The 24,323-nt window shown below is 40.9% G+C and overlaps 1 protein-coding gene across 1 annotated transcript in view; it reads left to right on the forward strand.

The window, feature by feature from the left end:
• The window catches only part of LOC310932289 (rho GTPase-activating protein 6-like), a gene marked incomplete at its 5' end in the record, with an annotated part of 62,754 nt that extends 39,882 nt beyond the window's left edge, over window positions 1–22,872 (forward strand). Inside the window, 13 exons of the mRNA XM_083895583.1 lie at window positions 7,882–8,041; window positions 12,379–12,450; window positions 14,651–14,799; window positions 14,886–15,014; window positions 15,123–15,318; window positions 15,412–15,467; window positions 17,226–17,376; window positions 17,464–17,612; window positions 19,687–19,866; window positions 20,851–20,942; window positions 21,028–21,272; window positions 21,787–21,870; window positions 22,176–22,872. Of these exons, the coding sequence (XP_083751709.1) occupies window positions 7,882–8,041; window positions 12,379–12,450; window positions 14,651–14,799; window positions 14,886–15,014; window positions 15,123–15,318; window positions 15,412–15,467; window positions 17,226–17,376; window positions 17,464–17,612; window positions 19,687–19,866; window positions 20,851–20,942; window positions 21,028–21,272; window positions 21,787–21,870; window positions 22,176–22,756 (2,244 nt within the window). The 3' untranslated portion in view covers window positions 22,757–22,872. The remainder of the gene's footprint in view (window positions 1–7,881; window positions 8,042–12,378; window positions 12,451–14,650; window positions 14,800–14,885; window positions 15,015–15,122; window positions 15,319–15,411; window positions 15,468–17,225; window positions 17,377–17,463; window positions 17,613–19,686; window positions 19,867–20,850; window positions 20,943–21,027; window positions 21,273–21,786; window positions 21,871–22,175) is intronic.
• Between the last annotated feature and the right edge of the window lie 1,451 nt (window positions 22,873–24,323).

The following is a 24,323-nucleotide window of genomic DNA, read 5'->3' on the forward strand; positions in this document are numbered from 1 at the left end:
AATCCCAAACTCTAACTACATTACCATGGGTTAAAAGAGAGCCTCTTTCATGACACTGACAACTCTAATTCTGTGCTTGTTTGTGCAAATTTGTGACGGACAGTAATTAAATTAGATACAATGAGATTAGATAAACTTTATTTATCCCCTTGGGGAAATTAAACAATAAACAGACAGAGCTACGTGGACCCGCTGCATCTCAGTATGGCGCAAGGTTGTTGTTGTAATGCGTGACACACTGCAATAATTACCCAAAAAATTATTATTAAAAATGGTACATTAATAAATACATTCTCCTGCAAAGCAACTTGGTTTGGAGCGAGCAGAGGAGAATTCACCATATTATACGGCGTCACACACACATTCCCCAGATAAGGTTTAGTTTGTGTGTCTTTATATTTATGTGGTTCATAATAATAGTTGTAATGTAAAGAAAATCTACTTTTTCATTCTCTGTTTCTCACTCTGCACAAGACTTCGCGATAACGAGCTCCACGTGACATCCAATAATACTTTTATTTTCATATTTTTGGAGTACAGCATGTCCTGCACACTAAGGGCACTGCTTTGTGCACATGTAAGGTATATCTATTGTCCATGGTATCGCTCCTGGACCCACTCAAGCTATTTGTTTCCCATCATGCCTTGTGAGTAAATTTGCATGGCAAAGTAGGGGCGAGGACCAAATCCATGGTACATGTTCAACACAGCTGTTCTTTCTCTCGTTTGGATTTTCCAGGATGTCTACATCACTGTGGTCGGGCGAAGGTTTACCATAATGCCCACAGATGTATAGCATCATTAAAGTTACACTTGTGTGAGTTGTTCGTAATATGAAGCACGAGTCAATTTAGTCTCCCGTTTCAATGTGGATCTTTATACTTCACGGTAATGCTTCATTTCCAATTATTTCAGTGTTGACAGGGACACCCTCCACCAAACACTGACACTCAAACATACATATGAAGGAATAAACTCCTGGATCCCCCCATTCATTTGATTACAATGATCTGCACCAAAAAAAAGCTTACTTCTGTCTGTAACTTGTGTCAGAAATAGGTTTGCTTTCTGACGAAAATGTCTCCACACTACCTGGAAAAATGGCTTTTGTATAATTCTGCACCTGCGTCATGGAATGAGCTACAGAAAAACCTGAAGCTTACTGAGTAAATCTCACCAAATGCTTTTAAACTTCGGATGAGCGAAATGGAGGCGTATTCACGAAAATGTTACCGTTTTTAGACGAGCTAGTCATGCAACTTAAGTCCTCAAATAATCAAATGTTTGTCTTCTGTTTTCTTTAATGTCTGCTAACATGGTGGTTTCTCTTAGCCAGGTCTACGTTGTAAAAAAGCTTCTTAATCTTAATGGGACTTTGGGGGCTTTTCCTGGTTAAAAAAAAAGGTTCTGTTGCCCTCGGTGATAGCACATAATCTATAATAGCCCCATAGTTTAAGCTTGTGGATTATCCAGTTGTGACAGCACGACTGCAGACACATTAGTCTTATTTTTAGAGATGAAACAATGTTAAAATACTTATTTTAGTTAATATTTGTCTTATCTGTACCCATGTGCATTAAAGTAGAACATTGAGGATGTGAGGAACACATCATGGAATTGAATCTTTGCAGCGACTTGAAGCGACATACAACACCGAAGCTGTGACGATAGTCGTAAGTTAGTGAGCAGTCTAAACCCTGATTTGAATGTCTTTTTCCATGTCTAGTAGTGTTACCATCACTCAGAAAACACAAGAGGTATTAGCTTCACAACACAGAAGTCAGTCAACGGTGCAACGAAAAGTGTAATGACTCCGACATAAATCCAGTCTGCCAGTGAAATCACAGCCGATAGTTAAATACAATGACATGTTTTTGGATGGAATCTTCCATCCACAAATCACTTTGGGCCACAACACACACACACACACTTCACCTCAACGTCTTTTTCTAATATCAACTGCCATGTTGATACGATACCCATATTTTCTTTGCTTACATAACCATTATGCAAGTCCTCAAGGTCGGCCCTCATTATTGCTGCTGGCCGCTTTGTATTAATCTGTCTTTAAAATGTTTCAAGTCAACCCGATGCTTTAGATGTGCCTGCCAATGATTTGGGGGAATATTTGGAGCACACGGACTCTGAGTTGCTCATTCCTGTGACTGAGTCAGAGAGTTCTCATTAAATGCAAAGGCAGAGTGAAAGCAGCATGATGAATCTTCAAAGCCTGCAATTAAAATGGAGGTTTTTTTTTTTTTGCTCTGCATGTCAACAAAAAAAAAATAAACCTTAGTTTCTGTATCACAATATACTGCACATATATACGTTAAAGTCACTCCTTTGTCGCATTCCTATGTAATATAACAGAAGCGGCAAAGAGTATAACTTTTCTGTGTTACTTCATGCTGTAAATCAGGCTGGAATCATTTTCCATCAGAATATAGTGGGGAAAAAAGTCCCTTTATTTGACTTTGATACCTGTAACTGGTCATTTTTAGCAAAAGTTCACATTTAAAAACCTGTAAGCAATAAATATTTGACATTTTCACTTCCTAGGTGACCTTTTCTTCTACTATGTGAATTAATTGATTTCATGGCGATCACATTTACAGCCATAACAAGTTCATTTTCCTCATGTGCATGACATGACCTGCCATTCCAGAACTTAAGAGCCAACAACAAGATAAGCCTGAAAATACTACATTACTTTCACTCTGGGTCACGCCAGAAGTGGTCAGAGAAGTCGATTAAACGTTGTTGTGTGACAGGTACGTGCACAAGCCTGCACTGCTACAAACTAGTGAGGCTTCTCCATAATTACAAGCAGAAGTGAACCACGAGGAGGTTCCAGGTCAGGTAAAGTGATCTATTACATGCATGCATGACACTGACCTGTAAAAGCCAAAGAAGTGGTGTGTGCATTCCACTGGTTCAGTGTCGTGGCACAGAAACTTTGCTCAAAGCCCGACTGCTACAAAATGTGAAGAATTTTGGAACGGCCCTTAAGTGTCTGGATGCGCCAGACCTGTGTCACAATCCTCACAAAGACTGAGCTGAGAGGAGACTGTCCGTTTTTACACAGGATTTGCCCATTGTGTCTTGAGCTTGTCCTTCTTTTACCTCTCTCACCTAGCAACCATAGACCGTGTATATAAAAAAAGTGGACAAACTTTTTAAAGGGGACATATTATGCAAAAATCAACTTTTTAGTCATTTAAATCCTTATATTTGGGACTCTGGAGGACCTATCAGTCAGCAAAGTTTAAAAAAATTACTAACATGTTTTTTGTGGTCCTCCTCAGTCTAAGTACAGGAGATAAAACACGCGATGTTGACTTCCATGCTCACTGGGACGTCACAATGCACTAAATTCCTGGAATTGTTGTCTCGCGGAGCTCCGCTTTGTCCGTAAAAAAACGCAAGAGTGCTGGCGAGGGCCACGATATCCGAAAATCGGAAGTCCGCGAAAAGTTCTATTCTTGGCTCCACAGTGCAGCACAGAGTCCTACACAAACTTCCAGCCTCAGAGGATTTATCTGTCCAGTGGATACATGTTATATATGACGGCAATGTGCCTGCTAGAGCCTGCAAATGATCACTTTTCCAAATGCTAACTGCTGTTAGCTCCCAGTAGCCTCTGTGGCTGATGTTATTTCCTCTCCCTCAAGTTGTGTTTTACTTCTTTTATTTTTTAAAGAGATACTACTAAACAGGGCTGTTTTGGCAGGGTGATTGAACTGCTGCAGTGCTAAATCCTTGTGGTATTTTGACCAAAGCATGTCACAGATGATGATACCAGCTGTCAGTCATACTGGTGTCCACTCTTTGCTTTATTGTCCATTTTTCCATTTTTTTTAATTCTATTTTTTTTTAATATCAACATACTGTAGATTTAAATGTAATATTAAAAAAAAAAGAAAACATTTAGAGGGTAGCTATGAACAATCTAGGTTTTAATTTTGGACTGGAAGGAATCAACCAAATTGGATCCTTAATTGTAAAGGAATGGACAAAACATTTAAAGGAAAGTTGAATTGCAATTTAAATATATTAGATACATGTTTTACTATGACTGAAGGGAACCACATGTTTTAAAATGAAAATAAATTAGGTCATACAGCAGGACTATTGTGGTGTTTAAGGTTATATAACAAGAAACACATCAGACAAACCTATTTCACTGTCTTTCGCTTTAGCTTCCATCATATGGCTTGTCTTTTGGGTCAAAATTTGTTTGAGTCTTGCAAGATTTTCACCCAGTTCACTGCTCAAGCCAGTGGATTAAAGGCTTTCGGACATATTTTTTTTTTTTACCTTCCTGAAAAGAGGATTTGGTTCATTGTCTCCATATATGGTCGTACTTAGGATTTTTTTCTCCCCCAGCAACACTCGAAGGCAGCATGTGTATGCATATATTTCCTGGAGGAGCTGGGATTGTTTTCTCTTGTATGACCAGATGGGAACCAATAGGTTTTGTCAGGGCCCGTTGCCATGGAGCCCCATGCCAAATATAACCACACTAATATCTTATATGGAATATTGAGTGGCTGGCTGTTGTTGGTGATTGTTATTGCTTACATGAATAGTGTGTTGTGATTATTATTATAAAATGTATGTATACAGTTGTATGAATATACACTTCCTGGAGGAATTATAAGGATAAAAAAGCAGTACTTGCATACACATCATCTTGTTAGAAGATGCTGTTTCATGATCGCACATGTGCTATTTGACGTAAAACACACAAGGTATTTTGTTGATGTTGTTCACCGAGAATTGGTCCTCATTTATGCAGTGCATCACAGCAACAAGTGTCTCTCTGTGTGCGTTGCCATAGTAATATTTCTCTCACTTCTTGGCCCTTGCAGTCTTCTCTGTATGCACTGCCCCCGCAATTGACGTGTTCTTTTTTTTATTTTTTTGCACTTAGCTTTTATGCCATTTGTCCCTGTTTTTCTGAATTACAACAGAAAGGTTGTGCTGCAGTGCATTAGTCATCCTAACTTCGTGGCTCCAGTCCAGCCAGCAGAGTCGTTATTCTTTCAGAGCAACATCTGTTTGCCAGGAACAAAAAAGCAAGAACAAAGACAACAGCAAGCACTGAATCTGAAGATTTACATACACTCTCCATAGCATACATGTCTCAGTGAGCTGCGACACATCAATCACTTGCATGTGTTATTTTATCACATGTCTGTGAAAAAACACATTTTGTGATTCATATTATTTGATTAGGCGAATTAAGTGAGTAGCTGGTAGGTAAGTTACTCTGCAACAGGTGATGGCAGTTAGCAACTGGCTATGTTATGGAGACAAAATATTTGTAGCGAAAGGATGGAGACAGTTCTTGCATGGAAGATTTGTCTTCATACTGGCTGATCAAAGAGTGTCACATCGGACTGGTGTCACATTGGGAGCAGAGCTGCAACCTGTGGCCTGACATTTTGTGGGATGAGTGGCCAATGAGTGGAGAGAGATTGAATCTGATTTCTTGTGCAGTAACATGCGAACCAATTAACCCCAGTGGTTTTGAGCGTCACATTCATTATTTCCAGCTAACAGTTCTCACTTCTAAGGCCACGTGCAAAAGGCCCAGAGTTGGATTTCTGATGAGTTAAACTTGACTCTGAAGGCCTGAATGGATCATAAACCAGTGTTTCACTCCATTGAGCTCTAATGTGGAAACCTCTGCGACTTTCCACACGTTCTCGCACGTTGCCTGAAACGTCCATTTAACCAGTGTGCCTGGAGTCAACATCCTTACTAGTAATGTGGCTCTTGAAGAATAGAATTGACAAGTTAAAATATCTTATCTTACTGCGCTCCACTATGCAGATAACCGTTTTGAAGTTAGGTATGAACGTATTCCAAAATTAACGTAAAATCCAAATTATTGGAAAGTATTTTTTCAGAACAGATTACAGATATATTTCATCAAAAACATATTCTTTTTAATGAGTTAAAGGTCTTTATTAAAGGCTTTGTGCATGTTCATAACATGCATGGCTTTATTAGTGCTGACATACTGAAAGTAGTATGTTCAATTTCTGCCAATAAACCCTCCTAATTTAGCACATGTATTTTAGCACAACAAATCATTTTAATAGTTAAGAGTGATGGGGTCAGACTACTTCCTGGAACCGTGCCCCATCACTCTTCTGTTAGCATTCCACAGGTTCTTTAGGTTGACTCAAGACCTAAAGCTCACTCATCCCTTTCAGAAATCCTGCTGGGCAGAACCAGCTCGACCAAGGAGAGGCCTCTTATTTTACTTTTCCAACTGTTTGTCTTTTCTTGTGCTGTGTGTGTGAGTGTTTGCATCCCTCAAGCTGTGTGTGAGGTCAAGCAGGGGGGAAACGGGTTTCCTCCACCAGCGATAAGGAATGGCACACACATGGATGTGCACGCAAAGAAACACACACTCAGCTGTGCTGAATAAAACGCTCTATTAACGGAGGCAGCATGCAATTTGTTTTTCACTGGAGACTCAAAAAAACACACACACACACACACACACACACACACACACTCAGGTGGCCCTCCAGGCTGCCAGTGTCCATCTTGTTTTAGTTCCATGGTTGAATGATGGCTCTGTTGCTTCACTGCACTGAGTGAGGGTCCAAATAACAAGAGAGTCAACAGCGGGAGTAGAGAGCTCAAAATATTGTTGATAGAGGTCTTATTACAAAAAGAAACGTGGAGCTCTTGACTTCAAGTCTTGAGCAAAACCACGACTTGAAGAGTCAACATCATTCAAGGGCAAAACCGATGAAATGGCATGTTTTTTATGAACGACATGGCGGAGTAAATGGTCCCTCTCCCATTACAGAAGCTCAAAATGAGACCACGTAAACACAGACACTTTAGAGTCCACTTGTAAGCCCACTGTCTGGATAAAGCATTAGATAAATTGAAGCTATGTCTCATCTCCAGTTCTTTCTTAACCTCTACCTCCTCCTGACCTCTTCTCCCAGCAGACAGACAGGAATGCATGACCAGAGATTCAGATGACTAAAGTGTTCATCAAAGCACAAAGCCCAGAGTTCCCAGCAATTCCTGCCTGTTAGCGTTCACCTCGGTTCAATCAAAGACCGAGTCAAAAGCTGTGACATAAACCTGTCTGCTGAAGAAAAATGTCCTCAGTGATGCAGACCATTTTCTATATGCTCTGGCTCTGGAATAATCACATCTCCTCTACAGTACATGCAAAGTGCATTCTTAATGCCAGGTGATGTGAGTGGAAGATGTCCTCACGCTCCTGAGGCAAAGAACAGGCAATATCATTCTTATTCATTCAATCGGGTTTATTTGCTATTGGTTAAAAGTAACATTATATAAGTGTGTACATTATTTCCTGTCTTGTGAGGATCCTGTTGAGCCAAACCTGACCAGTAGTAGACATAAAAGACAACTGAAAACAAAAAAAAGGCATATATTTTGTATGTAAATTCAACTTCATAACTACAGTATATCAACTAAAACCTGATCTTACAATGACAGAAGATACATCAACAATTAATATCTAGACATATAGACTACAAGCTAGACTAGATTAGATTTTTCAAATGCCCAGGTAAAAGTGACAAAGATTAAAATGTTTCCATGAGGACACCAGAATGAGCTAAATAAATATCTGACTACTGTCCAGAAAACTCACATCTAATGGTTGTTCATGTTGATCTGTAATTAACGCATGTGTAACTTCATTTATACCCAGTTTAAAACATTTTCTTCAGTGCACTGTTTTAATGTCCCATTCGCATGAAAAAGTCAATTGTAAATAACGGTAGAAGGCTCAGTATATGACATGCAATCCCATTTTACTATGCTGTATATCCTATACGACTCTTATAGTCCTACTCTTTGTGTTAATGACAGGGTGATTTCACCTGGAGCAGCCTGTCGGGGCGGAGCGTGCGTCTGACGCCAGTTGCCATCCAGAGCCTGTCGGAGCTAGAGAGGGCCCGGCTGCAGGAGGTGGCGTACACGCGTTTACATCAGGACTATGACCTGGGATGTCAGATCACCATTCCAAAAGGTGCGCATAAGTTTGTGTGTTCATGCTTAACGGTATTGCATCATTGTAATAGTTGTAAGCACCGGATGGGTGGAATTTGCTGCTTTGGCATACTTCAGATAGCATCGGGTTGTTAAAGTGGTGACATTTTATGTGACTCTTTAGGCAAAATACTGACTCCGGAACTGTTGCAAACACCACTCCCACTTAATCCGGGTTTTTACTGTGGATGCTTGCACAGATACTTTGAAATGTTCAAGTGTGCCATAAAATAAAACCAAGACTCCATCCTCACATTTGACGCCATCCCTGAAGTCATGCATGGTTTATGTTTGGGGAAGTTGTGACAACACCACATGAATTGATATGTAAACTACACTTCACATCAGGATCAGCTGCTTCCTGTTTGACCTTCCCCTACTTGTCATGATGACATGAAACTCCCTTTCTGCTGCAGCTGAGGCCGAGTGCAGTCATCCCACTAATCGGCATGTAATGTCACACGTTATACATGCTGTTGCATAAGCAGGCTGTATTTGTCGTTGTGGTCTTTTCTTAATGTTTAACGAATGTGTTTTGGTCTCACAAACTGAACCGTAAAGTGGAAAATAGTTTGGAAAATGACAAAACAAGATAAATCAAGCCGGATGTATCAGAAGTGGGCTGAAATACACTGGGTTTATACATGTATTTATTTGTGTTTTTTATGTCTATTTCTGGTTTCTTGTCCCATGAGATTTGACAATTTGAATAACTTTTAGAAGCCAGAAAAAGTCACATTACCCTGGAACCCTGGGATAAAAAAGAAAATGGTTGAAGATGTTTTTGTATTTTAATCTGGCTGCCCGAAAGTCACTGAATCAGTACATAGGCGGAGTTTGCCGACAGTACACAGTGAAACTAATGTGGCATAATATGCAGAGATGACCGACTTCACACAGCAATAGGAGACGAGAGCGCCAAGCTTGCAATAAAGTCAAACAAAAAATTACACCGGCTTCATCAGTTTCTGACTACTTTAAACGCAGCTGGGCTCAAGTTACGTCGGAGCCGAGCTCACGTGGAAGTAGTGAAGTCATACATTGGGGGGCGTCGCTAAAACATAAAATGTCTAACAGAGACGTTTCCCAACCAGCAGTGGAACAACAGGTCTCAGTGCACGCTAGTTATTAATAACAAAGCACAGCACACACACAGTATACAGTATATTAAACAAAAAATTTGGATTTTAGTTTGTTTCTTACCCTTTAAGCTACACACCAAGAAAAAAGCAAAGGAAAAATTATTTCTTCGCATTTTTTAAATTTACTTATAATAACAATACCGACAATCAATATTTATTTATTTATTAGACCCAACAGTATTAGGCTGGCTTTACACGGCAAAATATTTTACCAGATGTGCCTTTCGTTTAGACGGTGACGTTGTTTTTGGGTCTTAAAAACGCAAAAAAATGAACCCACCCTCCAGAGTGGAAATCTTAAAAAAGCTCCGCTGTCGCGTTCCCAACCAAAGGGTTGAAAACACAAAAGTGTGCTCTGAGCTGCTCACGCTGGCTATCCTCCCGTACGCGTTGTCAGATCCATGTGCAGTACAGCCAAACAACAACAAACGTGTGGGATTATAATCCATCAGTCGGACATTCACGTTGCCTTAGCTGCTCTGATACCTATCCAGGAGTCATTTCAACAATTGGGCCGAGTTAATGTTTAGGTTTTCGACTGTGGGCTACTCAGCGCTACTAGAGAGAAGTAGAAGGACGTTTCGGCGCATGCACGCGCTCCTGGTGTTGTTGTATGGCAGTGCTTCACAGTGCCACCTAGCCACCTGGCATGCATACTACATCAAATTTCACACACTTGTGCGTCACCATGTGCATGCAGATTTCCACCCAAAGACGCTCGTCTAAACACGAAATAAAAAGTGGGAACGCAACACCACTTTTGCGGTTTGTGTTCAGATCGCTGTCGTGTAAAGCTAGCCTTACAGATACAGGCCTCTACCAAACGGTTGAGATGTCTGTTCATAATAAACCTGGTTAAATGTGAGTTCAGCTTGATGCATTTTTCAATGAGATATTGTGACTTAAAGTGTGGTCGACCAAATGGTTAAGTAGTACCTTAAAGGGTTAAAATATTTATTATCCATCAAGAAATCAAGAAATGTTTTTATTGGACCTATTTTTGGACTTAATGTGGACTGTCAGTGAAATTCAATGACTTTAAGATAACTATGAATGTGAATTAGTGCTCAATCTACACAGACTCCCTGTTTTGATAGTAGTTTTAGACGTATGTTGTGACTCCTTGTGCTTTCTGTCATTCGGTTAATTATCTTTATTGTTATAGAGCTGCATTTCCAGATCTTAAGCCTGTGATTCATTACACAATGTTGGACCATTACGACCAACGGAAGAAAACTGCAATTAATTCAAGATTTCCGTGTGGGCGTTTGAAAGATTGCAGTCACTACTATCTTTCGACCAAAGATAGCGTGTGAAACTTTTCCTACTGAGTCAGACATTTGGTGTGTCATATGTATGATTTAGGTCTACTGAGTAGCCAATTAAATTTTAATATGAAATCACGTATCAATCAGCACAACACAGACACATCATACATACATCTCTTTTTTATCTCCACACACACGCTCTTCTCCTGCCTTTTACCACTATAGTGCAAACTAATTACCTTTCCAACAGCTAATAACGAAGCTGATGACTTGCATCATAGTAGCCTGCAATTTAGTAGGTGTGCAGTCTGCATGCATCATACATGACGTCTTAGTGGAGTTTATTAAATCTGTGTTACCCACTGATCCATAATCATCTTAAGAATACGACTGCAGAACTCTCACACTCTGTAGAAGTATTTAGAAATAAAGACTGACCAGTCTTGTGATCCGACTGGTCACTGTGACTTTCCCTGCACTGTATAAGAGTGAAGCGGCTGCCATAGCAGCAGTATAGTCCAGAAGGTGTTTTATCCGGGGCCTTGCATTCCAGCTGAAGGTTAAACCTCTCCCGACCATGATTTAATACGTTCTTGTCTGTGTTGCTTATGAATTCCAGAGCCCCAAACAGCCGCCATGTGCTAACAAGGGAAATATTTCAACTTGTGTGGAAGAGTGTGGATGTGCATGTGTGCATTTCAGCACTGCTAATGTTGGCTTTTCAGAAACGACGCCATAAATCACGTTTCCTCGTGTTTCATCAGCACTTCAAATCAAGACAAAAATAAGAGAGACGAGATGATGAGACGGGAAAGCGAGAAAGGTTCACAACTATTTGTAAGGTGAACGAGGAGGTTTTTGGAGGTTCGGGGGGAATTTCCATACAGCTTTGTGAGCCATCTGTCAAAAATCCAGACCATTTCCTATCTCTGCTTCACTCACTCTCCATCACAACATCTGCTTTCTTTCTTCTTCTATCCCACACGCCCTTCTTTACGGATTTCCACCTAGATTTCTCTCATGCACCCTAAGACTTCACTTCAAGCTGCAGTACTTTCTCACCTCAGAGGCTGAAAAGGAGAACATGCACGTTTCTTGCATAATATAAAACCACATTGGAAATGGTTTAATTTGTCCAAGAACGAGGAGTTCAGATTTGTCAGAAATGAACACATGGGGAAACTGAACCTTCTACATCACGTCAGAGGCCAACGTGACCATTGAGCGCATTGTGGGAGCTGGATAACACTTCCTGAGCCCCACAAGTCATTTGATACAGCAGAAGGGAACATCTGGGGTTCAGAGAGAGGTTGTTTAAGCAGCAGGTCAAGTCAAAGACTCTGAAATGATCTGATGTGTAAAAACAATTGGTCTTGGAGACCAAAAAGCAAACAGTAGAGTCACCGAACTATCGCAGTAAAAGTTGCTGAGGTCTTCGTGAACTGACATCCTGGCGGGAGCTGAGGAATCCAAGGCTTTAAAGTCGCATGTGCCACAGTTTCCACAGTTTCCTGATCATTAATCAGCAAATTCAGGACTCATTCATCATGTTGACAACTGACAAAGTGGCTGTGCACCTCTCAGATAAAAGCCTGGATGTAAAGCAGTCTTGCATGCAGAAAAAAACACACTTTTCAGATCAAATACAATGATGATTTGGATATGTCGATGAATATATGTACTCGTATAAACAATATAAAAAATACAGTATGTAAGCAATGGTATATGTTTTAATCAACATTTTGATTTGTGACCTTGTCTGAGAAACATTGCTGTGTGGTTAATTTATGTCTGGATTCCTGATATAAATGTATCACAAGTGAGCGATGCAAGCAAGATAAAATACAGAAGTCATGGTGACCATTTGTATTCACATGATTTAATTTCTTGTTTTTTTTCCGGCACAGATGGACAGAAGAGGAAAAAGTCGCTGAGGAGGAAGTTGGACTCTCTCGCAAAGGAGAAGAGTAAAGATAAAGGTATGCCGAGTTTCTTTGAGCGTGCATGTTGACGTTACCAGGACTCAGGGTTTATCTAGTTCTCGCCATGTCTTCTGGTCTGTGTTTGACTCTGGGCCAGTCTGAGGGCTCTGCCCCACAGACAGGTGAACTGCGAGGTTATAAAAGCAGTTTTTGTTTACTGGGATTTAACAGTTAATTTAGCCTAAGTGAACTGACGCCTTGTGAGGAGACAAGGCTCCAAGAAGCAGCCGCTCTGCTGCACTAAGCGAGGCATTTTTAGCAGAAAGTGAAAATGATTTTGGTCACAGGAGTCCAGATGAAAAGAGGCAAATGAGATAATAAGATCCCACGTGTCATTTATTTATTGTCTGTTTACTGTTGCAGACAAAATTCATGTCTGCTGCATATTAAGTAACCAAAGCATCCTGAGATTTTATAAGACACGCACTTTGCTGTAGGCCTGTGTATTGTTTCTTCCTCCATTTGACATAGCTGCTATGCCAGCCTTTAATTTTCAGCTTCAACAAGTGGAAGAAACAGCTGTAAGGCTCTGAGTTAAATATCTGCCTGGCATCACAGCTGAGTCGTCTAAAATAATGCGCATGCTTTGGCCAATCATGACAAGAATTGTTGGTGACAGCTGAAAAGAAATCTTTTCACATGTAGCATTAGATTGCAGGCGACTTTTCACGACATACCAGGCTCTGCCCCTCCAGAGCCCGGATGGCTTGCATGTATGTCTGGTCTGACTTGCCAAAATAGATTCTGAGTTAAATTTCCTCATGGTGTTTCTGAATAGCTGCCCTGCCCGTCTCTCTGTAGCAGTCTGAGCCTTTTCTCAGCAAGAAACTAAAAGAAAAAAAGGAAAATGCCTCTTTCTTTGATGCCTCTACAGTAATGTGAGCTGCATGAGCTGCAACCAAGGTACGCTGATGGCTTAAGGAGCCTCGGATAGTATCAATCAACACGCCAGTCAAAGCAAAGATCTACTAATTGGTCTTTTAAATGCTTTTTTGGCAACACACTGTTGTCATATATGTGTGTGTGTTTGGGGATGGGGGTGTTACATAAGCTCTGCTAATGCTGGCAGGCTCTAGAGCAAAATTTGTTGTGTCACAGTGTTAGTAGTCATGTTGTTCATGAACCACAGTCCTCCACTTGTGGTTGTGGAATGCACTTTGCGTTTGCTCCCCGCACGTCATATTTTGCCTCTTTAATACACTCTCTCGCTCTCTCTCTCTCTCTCTCTCACACACACACACACACATGCACACAAAACAGCTGGACTGTTTTTCCTCAGCTTTTGGCTCAGACCTTGGGATCCAGGAAAATGGGATATATAGCCTGTGTTGGCCCCAATGACATCATTCTGCTCTGAAGTCAGCCCTGTTCATATCCTCAACAGTTCAGCGCAGATTTGCATTTGAAACAAATTAAATTCTATAGTTTTGCCTCATTTAAAGGTCTGGGTACACTATAAGAATGATCCGCATACATACTTATGCCTGGTAAATGTTATAGACTGGATATTTATTTGTTTTTTTACGAGGCCCTTTGCATTTATTTTGATAGTGACATAAGAAAGTAACAGTAACCCTGAAAGAGAGGAGAGGTATGATGTGCAGTAAATGTTCCACCAGCTGGGAGATGACCTGGAGACCTGCTGCTTGCATGTATGCCCATGTGGTTTATGCTTTAACCATTCCTTAAATTGCTCTATTAAGTCTGCGTCTTGCAATTTGGTGCCACCCCAAACCATTCTTCCTGTCCTATCCTTCCCATCATGGTTTCAAATTTGAAAAGCAAAAATGTTATGAGCTTTTTAACATGATAGCCGTTTTGAACATGTGATGTATACTGAGCAGTCTCTAAAACTGGCCTACACGAAGAACATGACTTTGCTTTCGGGTGAAACACGTCAAAGTTGGGTTATTTTCAAAGGCACTAGAATTAGTGGTTTGTGTTAGCCAGATTGTTTCCCACAGAGTTCTGTCTGTGATGTCTTATTTCGGAAAACAGCTGCACTGGTGCTGTCAACGACAAATTAGGTTTGGGCTGTGACACTCAGCAGAGGCGATAAAGACTAAACATAAAGTTGTTTGATGTTCTACTTTCAAGTTCTCAGCGATCTTTGGGCACAATTAATTATTTCCTTTTCCCCTCCCGTTTTCATCATTATTTCCGACTCATATTTTCCAATATCTCCCTTTTCTGACAGAGTTTATACCACAAGCCTTCAGTATCCTGCTCTCCCAGGTCATCGCAAATGACAGGACACACCGGCAGCGTCAGGACGGCTATCGTCAGGATCATCCACAGCGCGAGGAGCACAAAGACTCCTCCGACCTTGTCTCATCCATTTTACAGGTCTGTAGAGTTATCTGCAAATTCATCCATGTGCTTGAACATGGATGAAAAAGCCACATGTAACTCTTGGATATCATGTCCTGCAGTTTGCTACCAAGCGTTCGTCCAATAAGGAGTTATCCAGCAGTAACTCTTCGCTGAGTTCTACATCAGAGACGGCCAACGAATCAACATCACCCAACACTCCCGAAGCTGCACCACGAGCCCGCAGGAGGGTGAGACTAGATGTTAAACTCGGTTGGACTCTCAACCACCATAGGAAGGACTTTTTATATTTTATTCATTTGAACATGTTTGAAGTGAATGTACAAATTGTCCTGCAGGGAGCCATGTCAGTGGACTCCATCACTGACCTGGACGACAACCAGTCACGCCTGCTGGAAGCACTGCAGCTCTCCCTGCCGGCCGAAACACTGAGTAAAAAAGAGAAGCACCGGGACAAAAGGCTAAGCCTCAACCCCATCTACCGTCAGGTGCCCCGAGTGGTTGACAGCTGCTGTCAGCACCTTGAGAAATATGGTGAGCAGCTCATCGATGGCCATCCGTCCCTTTATCTGTCATCTGGTACTGCAGTAACAGCTGTTACAGACAACGTGTGTTCCCTCTCCACAGGTCTGCAGACTGTGGGGATCTTCAGAGTGGGAAGCTCCAAGAAAAGAGTCAGACAGGTGAGTGGTCATGGTGCGTGTTGTTTTTATTCTGTTACGCATTTTGTGTCTGTATGAAAAGTTACTGGTTGGTTAGTTGATTTTGTTGTATATTAGTTTACTAGTTGGTTGTGTAGATGTGTGGTTGGTTGGCTGGTTGACTGGTTCTGCAGTTGGTTGGTTGACTGATTAGTTGGTTGATTGGTTTTGTGATTGAGAGTTTAGTTTGATTAATCGACTGTTTGGTTGTGTAGTTGTGGTTGATTGATCGATTGGTTCTGTAGTTGCTTGATTGATTGTTAGTTGTTTAGTCGTGAGCTTAATTAGTTGGTAGATGGTTGGTTTGGCTGGTTTATTAACTGACCGATTGTGTGGTTGGTTGTGTAGTTGGCCATTTGGTTGATTAACTGATGGGTTGGTTGGTTGAACCTCTTCTAACCTGTACATCATAATGGTTTACAAATAAAGCATAAAGAAAGTCACCGTCAAGTTGTCACACAACAGACAACAAGAAAATCAGAGATGGCAGACTTCACCCCATTCATGCAACAAGCCTCCAAAGGCCTCTGTTGGCCATATTGGCAAGTGCAAAAGACACACACAGCCACCAAAAACAAAAGGATTGATCAAGTCATACCAACAAAAGGTGACCCTAATGGCACAAAAGCTTCATCTTAGATTTTTGTCATCTCATGAACAGTCTTTAATTCAGCAGCCTTACTCACATGCACAAAGACACCGTTTTTTGAATAAACACAGTAATCGCTGCTCCTGTAACTCCTACACGTCTTATTATCTCTTACCTTTGACCCAATGTATGAACACATTTATGAGCAAACACATAAATCATGGTTAAGAGATACAGCGGTCAATCAGTGTGGGTGCCATCAGTTTTACATAGTCTTTTCTTTTTCATATTTTTATAGCTCCAACTTGCACTTACTTTCTGACTTTTTCATACATCAGGAAGCACACGGATGCCTGATTGACCTTAGGTTCATGGTGTCCTATATAACAGAGGTGTGCTACCTCAAAAAAAGTCAACCTATTATCCAACCTTAATCTCCTGTTTCTTCAGTTTCTCAGGAAAGACACTTCACAATGTTTAATCAGCTTAAACCGTTAAGACTCTTATAAAAATTGCTAATAGATATGATTTTTAAACAGGTGACATCTTAAGTCCATCTCACGTGTCAGTCTCTTAGCAGCGGCAGCATCATGAAGGATTATTCTGCTTCTTAGAGGCAGGGTTTTACATCTATGAAGATGAATGTAGAGGTTCTATTTAGTGACTAAAACATGCCTTTGCTTTTCTTATTGAATAAATCTGCTTTTTTTTTGCTTTTTTTTATTATGAATTTGTTTTTATTGTTACTATATGGGAACATGCTGAATAACACTGAAAGAATGGGGAGCAAATGACACATTCTCTGATGTACACTACATTCAATGTGAAAGTAAAGTTTGTGCTGTGACCACTCTCTGTCTCTGTGTATGTTTATAATTTTTTTTTTTTTTTTGTAACTCACAAAATTAAACAGTTTGTGTTCACACATCTGTGCATTGAGTATGGATAAATATCCATTTAGTATTCTCTGGTCACTGAGAAGGCAATGTCAGCATTTTTTGTGTGGAAACAATCCAAAGGTCAAGATGGCAGAGATTAGTTACTAGTAAAACTAGCTTGAACCAGCAGGGAATTATGTCCATTGTTGTGTGTAGAGGATGTTTCTGAATCCAACTTCTTAATCTCCTCTTTTGTTTTCATCCCTCCTTCAGCTACGAGATGAGTTTGATCGAGGCATTGATGTCCAGTTGGATGAGGATCACAGTGTTCACGATGTGGCTGCCCTGCTGAAGGAGTTCCTCAGGGACATGCCTGACCCTCTCCTTACCAAGGAGCTCTACACCGCCTTCATCAACTCCACACGTAAGCTCCACTATCCTTTTCTTCTTTCTTGTTTTAGTCCTTCCTCCTTTTTCTGTTTTGATGTTCATAGCCTAATCTGTGCTGCAGTGTTGGACCATGATGAGCAGCAGAGTGTTGCTCAGTTATTGGTCTATCTGCTACCAGCATGCAACAGTGACACGCTCCATCGTCTTCTGGACTTCCTGTCCACCGTTGCTGCTCATGCCCATGACCAGCGGGCCAAAGACGGTCAGGAGGTAAGTGAAACAAAACCCTGAAATAGTCCCTCTTCAAATCCAGTTAACGAAAAAATATAAACAAAGTAAATGTAGCTGCTTGTAGCTGCAGGCAACATGTGCTAACAGCTTTTAGGGCAGCTGCCTGAAATGACCAAAGAGGTGTGGTTGGTATGTGCATATATTTCTCTGTGGCTGTCACAGTTGATACAGCGTGAGTGTTGCTGTAAGATTACTAAACAGCGTGGATTTGATTATCACATCCGACATGATGTGAATGGCTCCATTTACGCCTAATCTGCACTCTCTGGAAGACAGAGGTGACATTCAGTTTTTTTTTTTTTTCCCATCTGGCTGTAAAATGCACAAGGAAACATCACATCTGAAGCGTCAAAGAACTAAATTCCTACCTTAATTGAGGGAAATCAGCACAAAGTAAATGTTTCTCTACCTTCGTTGTGCAACAGGAGTGGCCGTGTGAGGGCACATTACATAATTCCAACCTCAACATACTCTCCAATTCTCCAGAGCAAATGCAATCTGAAACCTCTTTGGAAAGGATAGCATCGTCGAACGTGTAGGTCAGCCCGAGCAGGTAATTACAAGGAGTACCCAAGACAGTGGTTCAGATGATAATATACTCTAATATCTACCTTACAATCTTGTATTGTTTTAAAAGACAGTACTGTATAAATAAAATAGGGCTGCATGATAGTATGGCAGACACTGGCTTTAAAATGTATTAAACATGCCAAGATCCCCCAATATGTCCAATGACTAAAACATTAGGCTGAATATGTTTCTGCCTCCATGACTTCTATGCTTGCGACTTTATCAACTTTTATATATTATTTTGCACAATAATGAAGGAAGTGACATCACAATCCATTACTTTTCCCAGTTCCACAAGCTATTTGGCCAAACTCAGGCTTTTTTGTGGGTTTTGTTGCATCTGCATGTGCGTGCGTGAAAGTGTGCAGATGTGGTGTTGTCGAGGGAAACATTGAGTGTGTTGTGGTATGTGCGTGCGTAGATGGAAGTGTGATTTGTTGCCTCTGTGTCTGAGAATAAAAGGACTCAAAACACTTTTTTTTTTTTTTTGCTTCTGGACTTTGTGGCTCCAGTATCTGTATCTGAGATCATGAGAGGAAGTCAGAGCCTTTCACTTCTTTTGGTTGCTTGTGGCTCCCATCTTTCCTTTGGGACTGGGAGTGGGACGGGAGAAAAGAGGGATAGAAGCTGAAAAATCTGAAAACGGTATATAATCTTTAATCATTAATTGTTGACATCGTCGTGAACAAACTGTATGAGTAATCCATCTATTTCTCACAGTCTGTTCATTAATACGACGGTAGAAAAAAATAACTGTGATAGTCCAATTCAAACCAGACTTTTAAAATACATAAATATGTTCGTCTGACTACAAAAGTTAAATGCTGTTGGGAGTTGAATTACTATGACACATGAAAATACTATGAGAAGACAAGAGAACAGCAAGAAAAACTGACGAGGAGACTGAATTTATGTTCTAGCAACTTAAATAATGTCATATTTTATTGTTCATGATGGAATGATTGAAAACACCCAATATTAACAAGCAGAAAGAGGCATATCGCCACCTAGTGTAATGGAGTATTCAATAAATTCATTTCTTGCTTGTATTTGGGACAAAAACAGAACCCTCCACAGATGGAGAATATGACAAGAGAAACGGGTACGAGGGTGAGGTGACAAAATCGAAATGGAAGATAAATGTGTAAAGTGGGAAGTGGACGAGAAGAAGAAGAGTCAGGAGAGAGTGTAATCACAGCAAAACACTGATGTCATTTCTGCAACACTTTCTTAATAATGTCTCCTCACGGGGAAGAAAAATACTCCCTTGTGTTGCTCGGAGGAATCTGTTTTGCTAAACACTCTCATTACGAGGCTAATGAACATATTGCATGCAAAACTGCTCGTAAAGTGAATGCAAACAACAACAGGTGGGGTTTAAAAACTCTTCTCCCGAGCTATTGTTTATTGTCAGGAGGTGGAACCAACGCTGTTTCTACGCCAACAGCACCGTTTCTCTGAAACAGGCATTTTGTTTCCTCAGATCACAGGGAACAAGATGACGTCCTTAAACCTGGCCACCATCTTCGGGCCCAACCTTCTCCACAAGCAGAAGAGCTCAGATAAAGAGTTCAGCGTGCAGAGCTCGGCCCGAGCGGAGGAAAGCACGGCCGTCATCGCGGTACTGCAGAGGATGATTGCCAGCTACCAAACTCTCTTCATGGTCAGTCAATTGAGAGCATGTCATCTCACCTGGCTTCCTCCTTTCACTCCTTTTACACCGACAACCTCAACATTGTCTTCCTCTTACATTCCTGTGAGGACTTAAAGTAAGACAATCCGTCCTGGTTTAGCACACAATGGTCTGTGTCTCAGTTAATACAAGCAGAGCTTTGCCTGGTTTAGTGGACAAAGAGTAGAAAAGAGATAAAAACAAACAGCAAAGGGAGAAAATAAACAAGTGTAAATGCAAGTGAGTGTTATGGGTTAAAAATGATGCCTGAATTCCTCTGAGTAGAACAGTGAAGTCATTAATGCCAAAGACCTTTCATCGAAATACTTAAAACAAAAAGACAAAAAAAAAAGAAAAAGCTGACAACTGAGGCATGAAATCCCTCACATGGTTTCAGATGAGGTCACAATTTTATACACGGATTACAGCATAGTCATTTGCTTTTTGCTCTTTTTTGCATCTGATTCTCTAAATAGTGCAGACAGGCAGATCAGGTCATTTCAGGTCCTACACCTTTAACCGTAATGTTTTGTAATTTGCAACCACCATTCCCCTGAGGCTCGCATTCCTGCAGTAAGCCAATGAAGAGCTATTAATCGCACATAGTGAACTCGGACCGAGTTGCTCAGCGTCATTTTGTACGCAGCTCAGGTTCTATGAATGACATCTGAAAGTCGTTTCGTAACCTGCTTATGTCTGACTTTGTTAAAAAAAAGATCTGGAAATAAAGAGCAAAGGATGAGGATGAGGGTCTTTCATGTTTATAGGCAGTTCATTATGAAACACATAAGAAAAGATATGAAACAGATAAGCAGACTTTTTTTTGCACTGGACTTTAAACAATGAGAAGCTGAAAATCTTCATGTTAAGTTCACAATAAAACGCACTTCAACACCACATTTTTTGGGAATATGATCTGAAATATGTGTGTAATTCCATCATTTTAAGTTTTAAAATCCTTTGTTATTGTTTTAGGTGCCTCCCGATCTGCAAAATGAGGTATTGATGAGTCTGTTGGAGACCGATCCTGATGTGGTTGACTACCTATTGCGGAGAAAAGCATCGCAGTAAGTTACACGAACATAAAGTGTTCTGGTCTCTCCTCGTCCACTCTTCAGTTTTTCAACCACCTTTTCTTTTTTCCCCACACAGGAGTCCTGACCTGCTACAGTCAGAAGAGTCGTTCGCCCTGAGCGAGCGCCACTCCTCCAGTGACTCCAACAAGGTGTCGAGCGGCGAGGTGTCCCCGTATGACAACAACTCGCCGATACTGAGCGAGCGCAGAGGAGAACCAGGCATCAAGCAGCATTTCCATGTGCCAGAGCAGTTCACTGTGCTGGGGCAGGTGGGCAGCTGGAGCAGAGAGTCCGGAACACCTGATCCATGTGGTACCAAAGGTGACTGATACGTTTTGAAATTAGAAATATATTCGGTATGACTTTTTTTTCAGCTGCGATTGAAAAGGAAAAGTTGGAAACTAATTCACAGATTTGACCTTCCACGATCAATAACTTGTGTGTTAAAAATAGGTTAAAAAAAACAACACATTTTCATTTTTGAAAAGTGACGGCACGTGGTGCCACACAGAAACAAAAATGTTCATTAACTTCATTTATATGCAGCATATTTTCACCAAATCCTCTGATGATTATACTACAGCTCATACCTGTGCATTTGTATAATTTGTATGCAGTGTTACACATAAATAATCTAATGGTTGCACTAAAGCACCTGGTTAAGAATATATAGTTTTTTTACTGTGGATGAAGCTGAGGTGAGATGAACAATATGTAGCGATGGAGGTGGTGGGAGTAGGACTAGCAATTATATAAAACTACTTTTACTACTTTGGTTGAATGTAAAAGTACTTTTATGCGCTTTAGTTTATTGTGTGACTTTGTATTTCTTCAGACTCCATATCTGAGGAGCATGCTAACATTTGGGGGACGTGGCACAGCACTCTGAAACCAATACTAAAGGACCAGTCTTACACAGGTAAACAATAACTTTAGGAGCTGTAGTGGTGAAAGAGCAAGAGCTAAATAAAGCTGCCACGGTGTTTTCTGTCACCAGAAAGCAAAGTCCTGATGAAAGCAACTTGTAGACCGTGAAAAACAAGTTTAGTGAATAATAAAAAAAGCACCAAGGTCTAAAATGATTTACTGTCTGCACCATTTTGCTAAAAACTTTCACTTTAAAAAGGAGGGGAAAAAAATCTGTGGAGCTTTTTCCTTTTTTTTTTTAAGCCAAGCATCTACCAGTGATTTACTCCATTGATGAAGCTGATGTTCCGTTTCAAGGTTCCCATGGCAACATGTCAGAGGGAAGCTCCCGCAGCTCACAGGAAGGTCTCGATGGACTCCATGGCGATGGCAGGCACCAGGCAGCAGTGCATCAGACTCTGACGGCACCCAGCATCACAGAGTGCAGACCCCACCCACCTGTCACTAGAGTGTGCGCCAGCCCTCGTGCAGAACACTTTCTGCGAAACATCAGCCCATCTGCGACATCACATCTGAACAGCACGCAGAACCTCCAGCGAGCAGGTGGACACAGAATTAACTCCACCTCCAGACACCAAGGTGGGGCAAACACTGCCGACGGAGAACCGAGTGCGCTTGGCGAAGGCCGCTTTCCACCCCCTTATAACGCCCACCATCGACTGGCTATTTCTCAAAGTTCACCTCAGCTGGCTGGGGCTCAGCGGCCCCCTCTGCAGCACGGGAGGTCAAGCACAGTACAGAGTAATTCAGCTTCAGCAACAGACAGCCACATGGTGCCGCAGAGCCCGGAGTGGCAGGACTGGCAGAGGGATCGCTGGCAGATTTGGCAACTACTGTCCTCGGACAATGCTGACACACTGCCTGAAACGCTGGTGTGAACTCACAGCATGGACACACACTCTGCCAACATACGCATCATCAATTGACAATCCTCATCGAGCACCCTCTGCTTTTCTCATCGCCTCGCCTTTGATCCATGGATTTCATCCTTTTCATGAACCCCCTGTGTGTCTCTGGCATCTATAGTGCCATGGCGTTGTTGTTTACATGTGCAGCTGCGGCCTTATAAAGATTTTTTTTACATCCAGAAGCCACTAGTATTTTTTTCTTTTGTATGGATGTTCAAAGGTTGCTTCTGTTGCAAGCGCATCTGTTTTGTCCATAATGACTAATGATTTGGGAGCATTGAAAAAAAAAGAAAAGAAAAATGCCCATCAGAAATACCTCAAAAAAAACTATTCTTTGACACATTTTCAGAACAATGCCATGTCCGCATCTGCTTTTCTGAGAAAGTTCGATCTTTGTACATTGGGACAGCACCATTTCTCTACTTTGTTATATTTTCATGTCGTCTATTTTACACTTTTAAAAAACAATTCACCATTAAACTAAGATGTACGCATTAGAATTTGCTGCTATGTGTGGACCTTATATGTGCGTTCAACCACATCCGTCTCAATGTTGATTTCCTTCTCAGCATCAAATTCTTTGACTGTATATATACACATGTATATACACCCAAACTGCTGACAAATATGAACAATATATATGTAAAATGACATGTTAAGCTTTATTTTTGCCTATCTACCTAAAAGTATGTCAGCCCTTTATGAGACCGCCTCAATCTTGGCCCTTTCTCTCTATAATATTGAATGTAAAATGCTTCACTTATGGCAAAAATGCTTCGACATGATTACAAAGCACTTAGCTGTGAGTTTGCTCCTGTGCTTCTTACTCCTGCTGCTCTGCAGGAACAATGTGCCAAAGTCTTTTTTTTCTTTCTTTTTCTCGACTTTAAAGATATTTATCGGACAGTCAAGTAAAATCAAGAGCTTGTGACAAATGTAAGGAGGTAAATTTAAGACACAAAGGAATTAATCAGTGGGTTACTGTGAGTATCATATTTGCAGCTATTTATAAAAAAAACGACTAAACAGTAGAAATAAATGTATGTGAATGACACTGACTGATCTGTATCTGTTTTACCTCTCTTGCTAGACTGAACATTCTAACTGGGTGTAGATGCATTTTTTCGACAAAAAGGATTCTTACGTTTTAAATTATGCCATTAAAATTCATTAAAAATATATATATGGTTTAACTGAGGATTATATCAAATCTTCAAATGCAGTATAGGCACACCCACAACTAATCTGCACAAATGTCACAGTTAGTGGGTATTTGCTGGCAAATATTTCACATTTTCTCAAGTTACAGTGTAATATTTGATCACCTAAAACTACGTTGGCACCACAATTGGAAATCAGCTTTACTTTATTGAAATCCCTCTTATGCTTTTCCTAATTTCAACACAATGGGAGAAAAGTGGTAAGAGTTCTAGTGCCATCTATTGTCTGACCATATGCACCAGCATGCGGCTGCTGATCCCCACACTTCAGCGTTTCCATGGCATCCATCTGCAGTTCTCAACTTAGAATCAAAGCC

The sequence above is a fragment of the Microchirus variegatus genome (assembly GCF_963457635.1).
Source record: "Microchirus variegatus genome assembly, chromosome: 1".
Lineage (NCBI taxonomy): Eukaryota > Metazoa > Chordata > Actinopteri > Pleuronectiformes > Soleidae > Microchirus > Microchirus variegatus.